We start from the raw sequence: 16,281 nt of genomic DNA on the forward strand, positions 1-16,281 counted from the left end.
CAATTCCAACATCACGTTGGTATTGATCTTTCAAGACAAGCACCAATGCTGATTTGAAATTAACACCAGTTGGTGCTAGTTTTTCTAGACCATCACCACATTAGTGTTGGTCTCAAAAGACTAGCACCAGCGTTGGTGTTGGTCTTGAAAGACCAGAACCAACATGATTGGTGTTAGTTTCAAACTAGTGTTGATGATGGTCTTTCATGACTAGCACCAGTGCTGATTTGAAACCAGCACCAACTGGTGCTGGTTTTGAAAGACCAATATTAGGCTACCAGTGTTGGTATTGACTAGTATTGGTTTCAAACCAGTATTGGTGCTGGTCTTTACATAACACTAACATGGTGCTATCTGATGCTAATTTGAAACCAGTGTTGGTGTTAGTCTGTAAAGATCAGCATCAATGTGGTACTGGTTGATGCTGATTTGAAACTAACGTTGGTACTGGTCTTTAAAAACCAACACTAACATGGTGCTAACCAGTATTGATACTAGTCTTTAAAGACCAACACCAACATAATGTTGGTCTTTAAAGTTGGTGTCGATCTTTAAAGACCAGCACCAACATGATGTTGGTCTTTAAAAACCAGCACCAACGTTAGTTTGAAATCAGCACCAGCCAACACCATATTGGTACTGGTCTTTCAAGACCAGTACCACGTTAGTACTGATCTAGCATCACGTTGGTGTTGATCTTTAAAGACCAACACCAACGCTAGTTTCAAATCAACATCGGCCAGCACCACGTTGGTGCTGGTTAAAGATCAGTACTAATATTAGTTTGAAATCCGCACCCGCTAATATTACGTTAGTTTTAAATATTATCTTTAGATCAATGCTGGTGTTGATCTTTAAAAATAAGCACCACCTTACATATAGAAGATATATATATATATATATATATAAAAGAATGAAAATTCATCAAAAGAGGCAAAACACAAAATAAACTTACATAAATATAAGTTAATCTCACAAGTTGAAATTTTCTTATAAATATAATTTTACCGGCCCTTTATTGACTTATAATTATTTATATTTGATTTTCTTTAAGCCAACTGTATTCCTGCGCGATTCTGTTTCAACTGTCAAATCTTATCCCCTTCCTCGTGTTCGGTATTCGGTAAGATGCCGATCCAACACCCGGAATATTCCCCTTCTTACTCGCTCCGCTCCTCTCCGTCCGCCTCTTATTTAACACTCCGAACAGTTTCCACACGATCACAGACACAACCAACAAGATGCATCGGCCAGCAGGAGCTTTCCCCTGCCTCCGCCTCCTCGTGGTTTTGACGCTCGGATCGGTGAACTTCTGCGACGGCGGAATCACGAGCTCTTTCTCGAGGAAGCTCCAGAAGTCCGTCGACATGCCCCTTGACAGCGATGTCTTCCGTGTCCCATCCGGCCACAATGCGCCTCAGCAGGTGACCTTCTGCAATGCTGTGTTTTTGACATCAGTATCAAATGAATGGCTCAGTCAATCTCCTTAGTGTGCACCTCTGAAAAGTTTACTCATCTCCTTAGTTTGGTTTAAATTTAATGAAGGTACATATTACCCTAGGCAATCATGATGGCTCATCCATGATCATCTCATGGGTGACTCAGGATGAACCTGGATCCAGCAAGGTCCTTTACGGGACCGATAAGGATCATCTTCACAAATCTGCTCAAGGGAAGCATACACGATATAAGTTCTACAATTACACCTCAGGTTACATCCACCATTGCACCATCCACCATTTGCAGGTGTGCTTATTGTGTGTGTGTGTGTTTTTTTTCCTTACTTGAGCTCCATGTGGGTGTAGTTTGAGATGTGTGACATGAATGATTCTTTGCAGCATGACACTAAATACTATTATGCTATCGGAATCGGGCATACGGTTCGAACATTTTGGTTCACTACCCCGCCTAAAGTTGGTCCTGATGTTCCTTACATTTTTGGTCTTATAGGTAAGTTCATATATATGCCATGGCTTTATGCAATCTTACAAGTATTGTACACCTTTCTGTTTTTTGCATTTCATTGCCATGGTTCTAAGTTAGTAGATTCACAACATATCCTTTCGGGTGTGGAGGTACCACTTCAGGTAGCATCACCACCAATTTACTAATCATTTGTTAAATCATCTCTATAGATGTTGACACATCCTTTTGGATGAAGGGAAGCCTTCTCTTTAAGATGATATTATAGGAGCACTCAAATTCTGACAAAACTTTCAAAACCTACCTTGTGCCACTGTACAATCACCTAAACTCCTATAATTCTGTCATTCAAATTCCTTGGTTGCTAATCAATTCAAGTTTTTGTATGAAGAAAAAATTATAATTGTGTTTTTCTTCTTTTGTATGCTCTATAGGCGATCTCAGGCAAACCTATGATTCAAATATCACACTGTCTCACTACGAAGCAAACCGAAAGGCGCAAGCAGTGTTGTATGTAGGTGATCTTTCTTATGCTGATCACTACCCAAACCATGACAATGTCAGGTGGGATACATGGGGTAGGTTCGTCGAGAGAAGCACTGCATATCAACCATGGATTTGGACAGCAGGAAATCACGAACTCGACTTCGCTCCAGAGATCGTAAGCAGGAGGACTACTTCAAGTTCAAGGAAATCATGATGCTATTTATCCATCATTGTTACCCATGACTTGATGTCGATTCTTTTGCAGGGTGAAGCTAAGCCCTTTAAACCATTCACACACAGATATCATGTTCCTTACATATCCTCAGGCAGCACAGCTCCATTTTGGTACTCTCTGAAGTTGGGATCAGCACACATAATTGTCTTGGCATCATATTCAGCTTATGGTATGAACATCTTTGATGTCTCTTGTTAATTCTTTATGCATTCGTATGATTCAACTCGATCGAATTCGACAGGCAAGTACACCCCTCAGTATAGCTGGCTAGAGGCAGAGCTGCCCAAGGTGAACAGAACTGAGACACCATGGCTGATTGTTTTAGTGCACTCACCGTGGTACAACAGCTACAACTACCACTTTATGGAAGGAGAATCGATGCGAGTGATGTTCGAGCAATGGTTCGTGCAGTACAAAGTCGATGTGGTTTTCTCAGGCCATGTGCATGCCTACGAACGTAGTGTAGGTTGCTTCCTCTCTAGTGTCGTCTTAGAAGACAGCTTCAGTTAAACAAATAACTTGTTTTGCAGCATAGAGTTTCGAATATCGAATCCAATTTAGTGAATGGAAAGTGTGAGCCAGTGGTAGATGGGTCAGCTCCTGTGTATGTCACCATTGGCGATGGGGGAAATATCGAAGGACCTGCAAACAAGTAAGAACCTATGACATAAGTTTGTGCATGAAATTAAACTGTTCTGTTCTTTCTTTTTTGCCCTTTTCGTGTATGCCGATCGACTTTGTTGTTCTAAAATGCAGCATGACAGAGCCACAGCCAAGCTACTCGGCTTTCAGAGAAGCCAGCTTTGGCCATGCCGTCTTCGAGATCAAGAACCGGACTCATGCGTACTATGCTTGGCATCGGAACCAGGATGGCAATGAAGTGGTTGCTGATTCTTTCTGGTTCTACAACAGATCCTGGAACTCTGCTGATATTTGATAGTATTAATTGATATCGACATAGCTTTTTTTTAGTATTTTCTTTCTTTCTTTCTTTCTTTCTTAACTCAACTGTGTATTTTGCAAAAAATAAAAAATAAAAAATAAAAAATGTTCAATCTGTTGTTGCTTCCATGTCCCGAGTTTTGCTGCTTTTGAAGGCTTGTTCTTGATATTTTGCAAACAAACCACAAGCTATTGATGAATATTGTCCATCTTAGGAATGAAAGAATGATATATTTTTTAGAAAAAAATAATTTAGAAGTTTAAATAACTTTGAAATATTGTTTATACTAGGCTGCAAACGAATCGAGCCGGTTCGTGAGCTTTTCAAGCCGGTTCGCGAGCTTTATTCGATTCGTATTCAAATTTATCGAATTCGAGTCGAACTCGAATATGTTCGAACTTTTTTTCGAGACGAACTCGAGTCCAAATTATATTGTTCGAACCACTTGCGGGCCTTAATATTTATTAATATAAGTTAAATATATATTAAATAAATAAATTTCGAGCCTTCCGAATCTATTTTTGGATAATAATTCAAATAATTCGCGAACATGTTCAAATATTTCGAACCGAACTCAAACCCGAACCTTAATTCGAGTAGAATTCAAACCAAACATTTTTAATTTTTGGAACTTCAAATCGAACTCGAATATACCTATCTCGAGCCTTAAATTTTTCTACATATTCGACTCAATTCGGTTCATTTACACCCCGAATTTATACCCACTTAAAAATAAATCTTCAAAATATTCATTGTATTTGAAATTTTACTTTTAATCCTTATTATGTGTGTTTTATCACTACACCATATTATATTATAAGAAATAAAATAAATAAATAATTTAAATATGAAACTATAATAAATAAACATATTAAATGAGGATAACAATATATTTAAAAAACTTAATTAATAATAAAAAATAGAATAAAATTTATTTAAATATACATGATAATATAATAAAAAATAAAACTAAAAAAGAATTTATATAATCAACCTCAAATAGTGGAATAAAACTTAATTGTTATTATAATGATTCTTGTAGAATTAGTTTAGCTCTTATTAAAATGTTTTACAAAACTAGAAGAGTATATCAATATTGACCTTGTAGCACACAATAAGCAACAGCATGAGAAGATTATTGTAGTGGAACTGATATTGGCATCAATGCTGTATCATTTACTTTCAGATGAACCCAAAAAAGAGTACTAAAAGTCAGAATCCTCTTATTGAGGCAGCACAGGTACAGAGGCTAAGTTGAAGAGCAAAGTTATCATGCCAAAGAGGATGAACTCAGGTTCTTAGGGACCTTGTTTCCAGGAAAAGCAGTGCGAGAGACGTCGACGAGTGCCTTGAAGCTATATGGCTCATGCATCGACAGTTCAGAAAGAACTTTCCTGTTCAGCTGAATATTCTCCTTCAGCAATCCATGCATGAAGTTCCCGTAATTGACCTGAAACACACAGATCAGACTATTAAATTCAGAGTTTGATAAATCAGTGTCATGGAAGACTAATGGTTTTATTTAACACAAGTTTCTGCTTGATGCTAGTCGATAAACATGAGCCAAAGACGATATTTTTAAAGCCTGAAAATTGCAGTCTGACTAACTGTAAATGTCAAAACCAATATTTTACTGTCTGGTTGAATTGTTGTGATCCCTCCCTTTGAAAAGAAATTCATCCCAATGCATATATACTACTGAAGCAAAGCTTTATGATCAAGTACAAAGTTGAAAAAACTACAAGTTTAGGGATATGGAATATAAAATGCAGTTAGAAGAATACATTAGGCCATTTTTTCTCAATATTAGGTAGCACTTTGAGACTCAAATTAGATTAGGCCATTTTTCTTTGTATCGCTACACGAGTAGATATCAGACACCTCTTGATCTAGCAATTTTGTCACAGCTAAAAGTATTGGCATGAGATGTAAGTTGAAATGCATAGATGAGTCAGATAAAAGTCTAGATTACTCCACCAACTAACTACCTATATGAAATTGTGTTAATGAGAATACAACTCACAATGTAGATCTATTAATATAGATTTGATGGCGTACCAAGCATTATCAAGTGAACATTACTTATTAGAAAAATCAGTTCCATTCACTAGCACTCGCCATTCTGGAGACCTGGGTCCAGATAAATAGAAAGGTATTTTTAATCAATATTCAAAACCCTAATGGTTTGTTTACTAGGTCGGATGAGTATGACAGAAGAGAAGAGGGAGATGGGACGGAATAATAGCATGGGCATTTAAAAAATTATCAACAATGTGCTCTCTTTTGTTCCTTTCCATCCGGTTGTTCTCTTCCTTATTCATCCACCCAAGCAATCAACTTCTAAACATTGCAAAGTGCACCTGGTTAAAACACCTAGAATCCATCTCCACTTTATGATGAGATTTTGAAGGACCATTTTATAATGAATCGTATTGGCTAAAGTACAAATATCATTCAGGGAAAACTTAGATAACAAAAGCATCTAATCAGATAATTCCTCCCATCAACTCAATGAAGCTAAATTGAGTAGGAAATTCACCACAAAGAATGCAAACCCACATTTTAGATATTGCCCATTCAACCTAACTAGCATGTTACAATATGTACTTTTTTCCCTTAAGAAAAAGGATCTTTAAGGTAGCATTTCAATGAAATCTTTTCTACCCAAGTGTCCATGTGAATAAAGAGAAAGTCACAATTCACCTTGAACACCAGACAACATAATGAAGCTTACAGAGAGAAAGAAAACATGATTCAACTATGAGTTGTACTACATTTCTAAATTCATTTTCATTTTCCTTCAGTCCTATGTCTTGTCCAAACAAAAGAATTGCAAGCTACCATCTTTACTACTGTCACTGAAGTTAACACTCCTTCGGAGCAGCAATCTTAGGGATTGAAAAGCAAAAAGGGAAAACTGAAATCTAAAAGTAAGAAAAAGGGAACATAGAATTATGAGGACTTAGCATTAATACTCTGGTTTTTGCAGCAGATAAATTAGATAAACTAACATTTGGAATTCCATCTATCTATTATTATACTAGCAAAAGAGAAAAACTTTAACCAATCATCTCTATTGATTGTTCTAAAAGAAAACAGTTTAAATCAACAAACCCCATGCAAACGCGTGCCAGCATTAATGCGCTCAATCCAGAGGGACCTCATGTCCCTCTTCTTGTTGCGACGATCCCTGTAGGAGTACTGTAGTGCTTTCTCCACCCTCTCTCTCGCTATTCTGATGCAGTTTTTTGCCCTCCCTCTGAATCCCTTTGCCAGCTTAAAAATCTTATCTTTGTTCATTGTGGCACTTCCTACCTTCTTTCTCTTAACTTTCTGTCAATCGTCTACCAGTCAAAAACAACCAACTTTTCAGTCACTTCGCTGTAATTTGATCCCATAACAAGCAAACAACCCCTGGTTTACAAATAGTAATTTCAAAACATAACGAAAAAAATGCAATCATTCAATGCAGTGATTTATAGAAGAAACACTACCATCTCCAAACACACTGAGTAAAGCAGAACATAACGAATAAAAATCATGACACCTGTTCTAGCTAAACAATAGCATATCGATCAAAGTTATTAACATTTGCAGAAACAATGATTGAGTCATCAATGGATAGTGAAAAAAATCACAGAAACAGACACAATCTAATAGTATCAATCAAGTGAACGAGCCAAAAAAAAAAAAATCAAATTGACAAGCAAAGTTACCAATTAATCATCCAACATTAAATTCGCAAACAAGATAACGATACCTCAAAACAAGGTTGTCCTGATTACTGGTATGCAGAAAACCGACTAAACATAAGAACAAAAACGGGTAAAAAAGATCAATCTTTTCCGTTCGATACATAGAATTTCTAGAAAGTACCGGAACAGTTACTGCTCACTCACCCTGGGCCTTCACGAAGATATGTATCTTCCCGGAGGAGGGTGCTCCCGGCGCCGCCAGCTGCTTCGATAATGGTTAGGGTTTCGTTAGCGGCGAAGCAGAGGGAAATACGTTGGTACATGGTTTGCTACTTCTCAGGATTCATATACCGTAAAATAAACCAATCAAAAACCACTTTAGAAAGATAATAAACGTTGAAGTAGGAAGAGAAGTGAATAATTTAAAGTGTTCCAGCAGTATATTTTATTTGATGTGCGTCAAAGAATTGGAACTATGAAGGTCATATCACGTGCTAGTCACGTTGTCGAAGGCCCCTACATAAATAAATGAAGATAAGAACCGAAACCCTCCTGTCAGATAGAGGGCGATCGATCCGGTGAGAGAAGCGATCGGAGAAGGAAGAGGAAGTAGAAGTCAGAAATGAAGTTTGTTATGGAGTTCGCTGAGGACCTGATCCTGCGGTTGATGGAGGACCCGAAGAAGAGGGACGAGGCGCAGCGGCAGCGCCTCTACGCGGTTGCGGAGCATTGTGAGAAGGTGAAGGCCTGCTGGGCGCTCCCGCTTCGCCCCTTCGGCCACTGGAACTTTGAACACTTCAATTCCCAACTCCGCCGGGACGCCCATATCAGCCATGTTCCCGGCCGCCGCGATCCCTACGATGATCTTCTCGTCTACGAGACATCCGATCTACCGCCCTCTTCCTCCACTTCCAAGTGATTTAACTCGATCATATCCGTCCGGATATCCCTTTGGTAAGCTTTTTTTACTTCCTTTATATATGTGTTACCTTTTTATGTTGGGATAGTTCAGATATTTTTTTTTTTTGGGGAGATTGATTGTGTGTGCGATGGATACATTATGGTGATCCTTTAGAAATAATAAAAACTAACCTTTTTCAACTAATTGCTTTTGGTTAGCACCCCCTCTGTCCGAGTTCCCAATCTAGGGTTAGTTTGATTAGTCTGATACGTGAATTATTGTTCGAGTTGTTTTGTTCTTTGTTTTTTGTAATGTTCTTGGTCTCTACGTACACAACAAGTACAGAAAGGAGAATCTTTATAATTAAGGAATTGCCCTTTCTCTAATAACCTTGGAAGATTTCTTTTGTCTGGAACATTACATTTTGGTTCCGTTTATATATATATCAGAGAAACCACAGGACAGGAAGGAAAGAAAAGAAGTTTTTTTTTACTGTTTGTTAGAAGTAAAAGAGACAAACTCGGAGTCCCCGTGTTTAAATTGGAAAAAAAAGGTACACGGTTGTAAAGCGAATTTATTTCTGACAAAATCCACATTGTTTAATTCCAAAATTTGCAGTGGTTGGGAAAAAAAATTAGAGGTGATATCACCACCATTTTCTTAAATAGGTTGCTTGATATCTGCCTTGCTTAGAGGGGAGGTTAGTTCATCTCATTAACTCAAATAAAAGTGAATGAAAATGGTGTTGTAGTGTTAGTAGGAACAGTGTGTTTTGGGCAACCTCAATTTTAAAGTAGATCAGTATTTTTGCTTATTAGATAGATCTAAAACTCTCCATGGCCGGAAGAAATTCCTTGTGTGTGCACATGGAATAAGTTGATTTTGTTCTTCAAAAGAAACAGTTTGAAAGGTGAAATTATGTGAAATGAATTTCTAGGTTATTGTCTATCACTATAATTATAATTACAATGAAAAAATTGTAAAAAAATTATTTCTTTATTTTATTCTCTCTTTTTTTTTCATTTTACAGGATGCTAACAAGTCACTACTTGTATTCTATTCCTAGTAGTAGGTACACAAATAAAGTGAATATAAGGATGGAGAAATGAAAGAAAGAAATCTTCCATGAAGGGTACTATTCATTATTAATATTCTAGTGGATTTCTATTTGACATAAGAAAAGGATTCATTCCTCTTTTCCTGTGATGTCTTATATGAAAATAGTAGATATTTTTTCTCCTATCCATCAAAGATTACAGTTTCTTCTTTTTCAGGTCTGCTAGATTTTATTATTATTATTAACAGGAAGTTGTGGGGCAATAAGAGAGAGAAGATTAGGTCAAGTAGAACTTCTTTATTTAGACTTCTAACTTAGGGTGCTTGCATAGGTCTTAAGACATCTGAAGCATTGCTCAAGCAGTCTACTTTTCCTTTGTAGACAGTTGGCCTTTTGCCTTGAGCAGTGTCTAGGCACTCACTTGGTTTGACGCATCAAGTATAGTAGGCACCATCCTTCAAAGCTGATAGTATTCCTTTTATAAGTTTTATCAGGGGCAGATCAGTCTAAATAGTTTAAAGGGGATAAAAATGGAGAACCTATTGTATTTGAAAAACAAAATAAGCAACCACAAAAGGATATATGTATTGTCAGGTTGGCAAAAGGATTGAAAAAAAAGGATGGTAATATTCTTGATCCATTGAGCTGCTCCACTGCTTCATACAATCTATTTCCATTATCAAGAAATCTTATTTCTGAGTTCCAAGCCAGTTCTAGACTACCTTTCAGATGCTGCCCAATTCTGCATGAAGGACCGTTATAGGTCTTAAAGAATACTTGGAACCTATAATGAAGTTTTCATCATGGTTGTGAATCAAACCTCCAACTTCAGCTGATCTATATGGGGAGCTAAAGCTGCATCTGTATTAAGTTGAACCATTCCAGATATGATTCTTCCATTTCAGTTCTCTATTAGCTTTAAGTGTATTTTGGGATATAGTTTGAACGGGGTATCTAACTTCCTGGTTTGATTTACTGTGAGATAGGCCATCTAAAAAAATCTCATCCCTTTGTTTCCCCACACCCATAATCTCCAATACTACTACAACAACAACCAACTCTTATCCCACTAGGTGGGGTCAGCTATATAGATTCTTTATGCCAGTGAGCTCTATCTCCTACTATATTATCATCTATACTTAAATAAATTTTATCTTGTTTTATTGTTGCTAACTAAGTCTTTTTTGTCTTCCTCTTACTCGTTTGATATGTGTGTTTGTCATAGTTTCACGTCGCCACTGGAGTTTTTATTAATCGTCTAAGTACATGTCTACCATTTTAAATGTGTCTCTTGGATTTTTTCCTCAATAAATATAACTTTGACTTTTGTTCTAATGCTCGTATTTTTTATTTTGTTCATCCTCGTATGTCCACATGCCCCCCTTAACAACCTCATCTTTGCAACTCTTATCTTCTTCTCATGTGCTCAAGTTATAGCTCAACATTCAGCTCCATATAATATAGCAAGTATAGTTGCATTTTTATAGAACTTTCTAAGTTTTAGAGGTACTTTACGGTCATATAAAACACCCAATGCTCTTCTCTATTTCAAGCATTCTGCTTGTATTCTATGTGAGATATCTCTCTCAATCGCTCCATCATTTTGTAAAAATGATTCTAAATATTTAAAGCTCTCGATTCCAGACAATTCATCATCTCCTATCTTAACAATTGTCTCATTACGTTTAATATTGCTAAACTTAAATTTCATATATTATGTCTTTATTCTACTAAGCCTAAAATCATTCTCTTTTAGTGTTTCTCGCCAAAATTCTAGTTTAACATTTACTCCACGTGTTTCATCTACTAAAATAATATTATCTGCAAACAACATGTTCTTGAATTTGTGTAGTGGGTTCATCCATAATTAGTGTAAAAAGCAAGGTTCTAAATTTCGTTAGGCGATAGTCGGGCGGCAGACCAGCGCCTAGGCCGCCTAGGCGGGGACTAGGCTTCGCTAGGCGGGGACTAGGCTTCGCTAGGCGTATTCTCGGTGTCCATTGATTTATGTGGATTGAGGACAATGTCATATGTAAAATTGAATGGTGTCATAAACAAATGCTATGAGATCTAACTATGTATGCTGAAATAAATGTATATTTTTCAATACCAAAAAATGAAAAATTAGAAAATAAAACTAACAGTTTTGTGCAAAGGAAATATAATAGACTTAGTAAATACGAGCAAAAGAAATAGTTGAACAGTAGAACATGTAGTAAGTCATCATAGTCATGTAGTAAATAGTAGAACATTTATCCAACTCGAATTTTAAAACCTTGCTATAAGCTAAAACAACTTTAGTGGTGGAAAACATTAGAAAATAGTAGCAAGAGTTCAATTCAAGATTACATCATTGTGAACGACTAAGAAAAATATAATTGTTGAATAACATAAGTCATGCCTTAACAAAATGAGTTCAAAATTAAACAACTAATAATATCTCATAGACTTATATTTATTCTACTTCTTCTTTTCCATAATTTTCAATAATTTGTTCTTCAGCGGACACAAAATATCATTGTTGTGATCCTCCTCTTCTTCTTCGGATGCAAAATCATCTTCATGAAATTCTCTCACTTTAGAGCTTCTTCGTGGTTGTAGATTTTTCTGCTCCACTTGCTTCATCAACCATTTGCTAAGTGAGCCCGGAACCTAGTTCAACTTCATCATCTTCTCCACCATCCACAATCCAACCTTGTGCATCTGAAACATCTTTTGCAAGAAGGATATCGACATTCCTTTCTTTTTCTCTTTTTGTTCTACAATCTAGAATTAAATTGGACAAATACTAGATTGTTCAACCTGTTAACATCCAACCTATCTCTTACTCCTTCAAATGTACTCCAATTTCTTTCACATCCGGATGAACTTGTAGTTAATGAAAGTATCCTCAATGTCACCCTTAGCAAGTTGGGTGTATGAGCACCGTATGTACTCCATCATGCACATAGATCAAATGTATCATCATTTTTTTCACATGCTTTTGTTGCCAATGCTTTTCCAAATAACCCAGTCTTATCTCTATATTTTGCAAATTCATTATTAATAATTGTATCTTGTTGATCTAACTTGGCATGCAAAATTTCTATGCATTCAAAAATCCCCTCACGGCCTCCTCATAAAGAGCAATAGAACTATCTTTATAGTAAAAATAGGGATTCAACAAAAAGACAGTGGTATGCAATGATGTATTAAGTCTGTCCTTCATTTTTGACTCAATAGTGAGTATGATAGGCTGATAATTTGATTCAACGTTGTTCATGGCCATTTTGATATCTTCTTTATTTTGAAGAAGCTTCCCATATAGAAACTCCATCGATGACTTTCTATCTCCATCTACCAATCGAAGAACTCTGACCAAAGGAGCAAATATTTTTAAACAAAGTGTGTCACCATTTCTAAAGTTCATGCTCATCACTGTAGAATAAGTCAAATTTTCTTTTGTTTTTGACTATTTACATTTCTCTGATATGTAAACATGGTGGCAAAAGGTGAATACGCTCGCCCCCAACGCCCCAGCCAACCCGCCCCAGGGCCAACACGGAGGAGGTAAATTACAGACGACTACTAGCCTTTGGAATAGTGCCTAGTACATAAGGGAGGCATTTATCTCGGCTTTGTCGAGATTTGAACCTCAGACCTCATGGTGGCAACACCTTATGTGCTAGCCACTAGACTCATCCAAGGGGACTCTCTGATATGTAAACATGACCCTTAAACTAGTTTTTTTTTTCAATCAAACTTTGCAATGTGAGGAAATTCGATGCAAAGTTGGTAACTCTTGGTCGGACTATGTCTTTTTTCTTCGTGAAACTTCTCATCAATGACAAAGTCTTATGGTGAGCATAGATGAAAATGGTAAAAGACTTGGCTTGCTCAATAGCCTTTTTATATCGTGGTAGCTTGTCAATATTTTCAAGTATGAGATTAACTGTGTGAGCTACACATGAACTCCAAAAGATCTCAGGTTGTTTTTCTCTTATCAATTTAGCTGCAGCCATATTATTCGTAGCATTGTCTATTATAATTTGAACAATATTATGAGTTCCTACTTGTTTAACATACTTGTCAACATACTTAAAAATAAGTTCAGTTGTACGTGTCTCGTCTGAAGACTCCTTAAACTCTAAAAATGTAGTATCCAACTTACAATTAACACATATGTTGGGTAGTTAAACTTTCTTCAGGGATGACTTTATAATCTTTATACATATTTCTATCCTTCTTCCTAACTTTGAACGTCACTAAATGTTATTCTTGTTTTTTAAAAAATCTATTACTAATATAAGGTCATATGCTATCATAAAATTTAATATAATTTTCCCTTTATTTCTTGTTCTAAATCCATAATCCTTATATACCCTCTTATATTTTTTATTTTTCACTCCGGTATGTTCATTTAAATGATCTCCTATTAAAATCATTTCATAGGCCATCTAAAAAAACATCTCATCTCTTCGTTTCCCCACACCCATACTCTCCAATACATAAAGCTAAATTTTAAGTTCTGAGATACTTCGGACGTATGAATATCATTTTCCTTTAAATTATCTATCATCGTTCCTTTTCTGGTCCCAAATCATCTGCTGCAGTTGCATTTAAATCTTTTCCTATGTTTGCTACTGTACCGAATCTCCCAAGACATGTATAGTTTCCTATAGTTCTGAACATATCTAGCATCCATTTTGACTTGTAAAATGGTGCCAACACCTATCTGTATTCATCAATGGACCTCTCTTTGATGTTCTCCACAAGAACACCTGAAGTTGTAGTTTCCTATGGTTTCAGTAAATCTTTATCTTTGGGATTTGATGATTCATTAGCACTTTAAAATCTTGTTACCACAATCAATGGACTTCTCTTTTATGGACTTCTCGAAAAGTTATCTCATGCAAGCTCGAAAGATTCGACACTGACCAGCAATCTACTTGATTGGATTTGAGATCATCTGAAACATTTGAAATGATGGCGGTACACAATTAATTTAATTTTAGAGTTCTGGTGACAATTTGATGCAGGATAAGTGACGGACATAAAAAGTGAGAGAAGGTAATGTAGAAGGAAGCAAATAGAATTGAGACAAAATAAGAGTCATAAGATTAGTAGAGTGGAGTATAGATAGAGGGGAGAGAGGGACTGAGAAGATGAATGTAGATGGGTCATCATGAGCAAATACTAGAGAAGATGAATGAAGATGTATTAGATGGCTTCCTATATGTTTAGATAAAGAACGCCTTTTGTTTTATCTTTAACTGTTTATCTGCTGTACTTTTAGTCTTGTTATTTCAAATTTGTATTCCTAGATATTGTTGTGTTTAAAACTGCCTACACTATTCTTTATGATTACTAATCAGGTTTTCTCCAAGACATCACGGCGAGGGTCCGTAGAAGCCTGTAAAAACATGGAGAATGAATGCTTTTGTTTTCTGCAACTTTAATGTGTAACAAGCATCTATTGGTCGTAATGAACCAACGTTGTCTGTTCATGGACATGTTTCATTAGCTTGGATGCTCAAATAAGTACCCTCAATGTGTTTTTTCATCAGGTATCTGTTTGCTGCTACTTTGATATACGTTTCCAACTTAGTGGAACCACTCCCTTTACCTCAGCAACAACATGCTCATTTTTTCTTCAAAACCATATTCTGTTTTTTATGCAATACATCACAGAGTCATCCTTTTCTTCCCCTGCTTGATTCCTCGAATGGAGTCACACAACTTACGAGCTTCAATCTGTCTCTTCCCCCGCAAGGACTCGAACAGGCTTCTCAACTCACACATTGCTGCTGCCTGCCTTCTGCACCATGATCATCCCTGTCTCTTGCTTTCACCTCTGGAGTAAGGGTGACGAGCGCCATGCTGAGGTAGTTAGTGCTATGCTGAGGTAGTTAGTGCTAGCGAGGGTGCAGTATCAGCGCGAGCTGACGAGCAGCTGCTACTGCACCGGGAACTGCTGGTTGTAGAACTCAATCTGCCCCATCACAAGTGGCGGAGCCACGCTAATGGCTATCCGGCCCACAGTTCAGGTAACACCTGGAGCATGGTGATGCTGCTGCCAATGCATCACCACGGGCGGCGGGGACAAGGAAGCAGTCGTAGACGGAGATGAAGAGCAACGAGGGTGATGACGGTGAGGGTGCCCGGGGGATCTGGAAGCTGCGGCCTAGATGGCGGTCCATCGTCAGAGACTGTAGCACGGCGAAGGCCCATTGCTGTGTCAGCGCGAGGAAGCAGACAATGCCACATAGTCAGAGATTGTAGCATGGCGAAGGTCCATTGCTATGTCAGTGCGAGGAAGCAGACGATATTGGAAGCCCAGATGGGGACGATGCGAATAAGGCACTTGACCTTCTTGATCTGCTGCACGCTGCAGAGGTGCCATGGGTCGGCGCCGTCGCCGTCCTCCGTCACTTCGCCCTTGCATACGATCGTTTATAAATTTGTTTTCATGAAAACTTAAAGGTTTCCTAATTTAATAATAAGATGGTTACTAAGAAGAAAAAAGTTATTCTCAAATGTTTTTTTTTAATTTAAAAATTATAAAAAAATATTTGGAAAAAAATAGAAGTAGGATTATTTCATGATCATTTTTATCTTTATCTTTTTTTTTTAAATTTCACACTTTTCAATACTCTTTTATGGTATAAATAAATACAAATAAGTCATCTTCAATTTATAAAAATCAAAATTTCTATTTATCTTGGCACGTGTAGATTCTGAATTTTTTTCTGGCTCAATGTCTACCCTACCCTTTCTTGACTGGCCAGGAGAACCCGATCCTTGCTGGATAAAATTACTAGGACTATGTAAATGGCTAAAATTTTAAATAGAAGGGCTCGTTATGAGTACTCAAATTAGACAGAATCTGTACCAGAGAATCATTAGACAACACACTATTAGGGCTAAAAGGCCGTCTTCCCTCAGCATCTTCTTCCCTATTCCGAATACCAAAAAACATAGGAGAAAATTCTGAATCATCTGAAAATATCAAAATACATAGACAAAACTCATAAAAGTGAGAAGACTACGTGCTAGTTGAAG

General features: G+C 37.0%; 3 protein-coding genes across 5 annotated transcripts; 2 read left to right on the top strand and 1 right to left on the bottom strand.

Annotated features, from left to right (window-relative positions):
• The first annotated feature begins 1,241 nt into the window (after positions 1-1,241).
• LOC121987177 (purple acid phosphatase 2-like) lies at positions 1,242-3,581 on the top strand. The gene is made up of 8 exons (XM_042541070.1): positions 1,242-1,424; positions 1,546-1,746; positions 1,839-1,950; positions 2,358-2,584; positions 2,675-2,813; positions 2,886-3,106; positions 3,175-3,296; positions 3,401-3,581. The coding sequence occupies exons 1-8, from the start codon at positions 1,242-1,244 to the stop codon at positions 3,579-3,581; spliced, it is 1,386 nt and encodes a 461-aa protein (XP_042397004.1).
• Positions 3,582-4,731: 1,150 nt separating this feature from the next.
• Positions 4,732-7,609, bottom strand: LOC121986446 (50S ribosomal protein L20-like). Of its 3 annotated transcripts, none has more exons than XM_042540413.1 (3): positions 7,487-7,609; positions 6,702-6,931; positions 4,732-5,037 (listed from the first exon to the last, which is right to left on the bottom strand). In XM_042540413.1, exons 2-3 carry the CDS (start codon positions 6,885-6,887, stop codon positions 4,858-4,860), a joined length of 366 nt encoding a protein of 121 aa, XP_042396347.1. In that variant the 5' UTR covers positions 6,888-6,931; positions 7,487-7,609; the 3' UTR covers positions 4,732-4,857. The 3 variants fall into 3 exon arrangements, with proteins under 3 accessions (XP_042396347.1, XP_042396346.1, XP_042396348.1); XM_042540412.1 differs by having other exon boundaries at positions 6,702-7,001; positions 7,487-7,607; XM_042540414.1 differs by lacking the exon at positions 7,487-7,609 and adding an exon at positions 7,348-7,365.
• Positions 7,610-7,815: 206 nt separating this feature from the next.
• Positions 7,816-14,785, top strand: LOC121986447. The gene is made up of 2 exons (XM_042540415.1): positions 7,816-8,236; positions 14,595-14,785. Exon 1 carries the CDS (start codon positions 7,905-7,907, stop codon positions 8,199-8,201), a length of 297 nt encoding a protein of 98 aa, XP_042396349.1. The 5' UTR covers positions 7,816-7,904; the 3' UTR covers positions 8,202-8,236; positions 14,595-14,785.
• The last annotated feature ends 1,496 nt before the right edge of the window (positions 14,786-16,281 follow it).

The sequence above is a fragment of the Zingiber officinale genome, chromosome 5B (genome assembly GCF_018446385.1).
Source record: "Zingiber officinale cultivar Zhangliang chromosome 5B, Zo_v1.1, whole genome shotgun sequence".
Taxonomy (NCBI): Eukaryota; Viridiplantae; Streptophyta; class Magnoliopsida; order Zingiberales; family Zingiberaceae; genus Zingiber; species Zingiber officinale.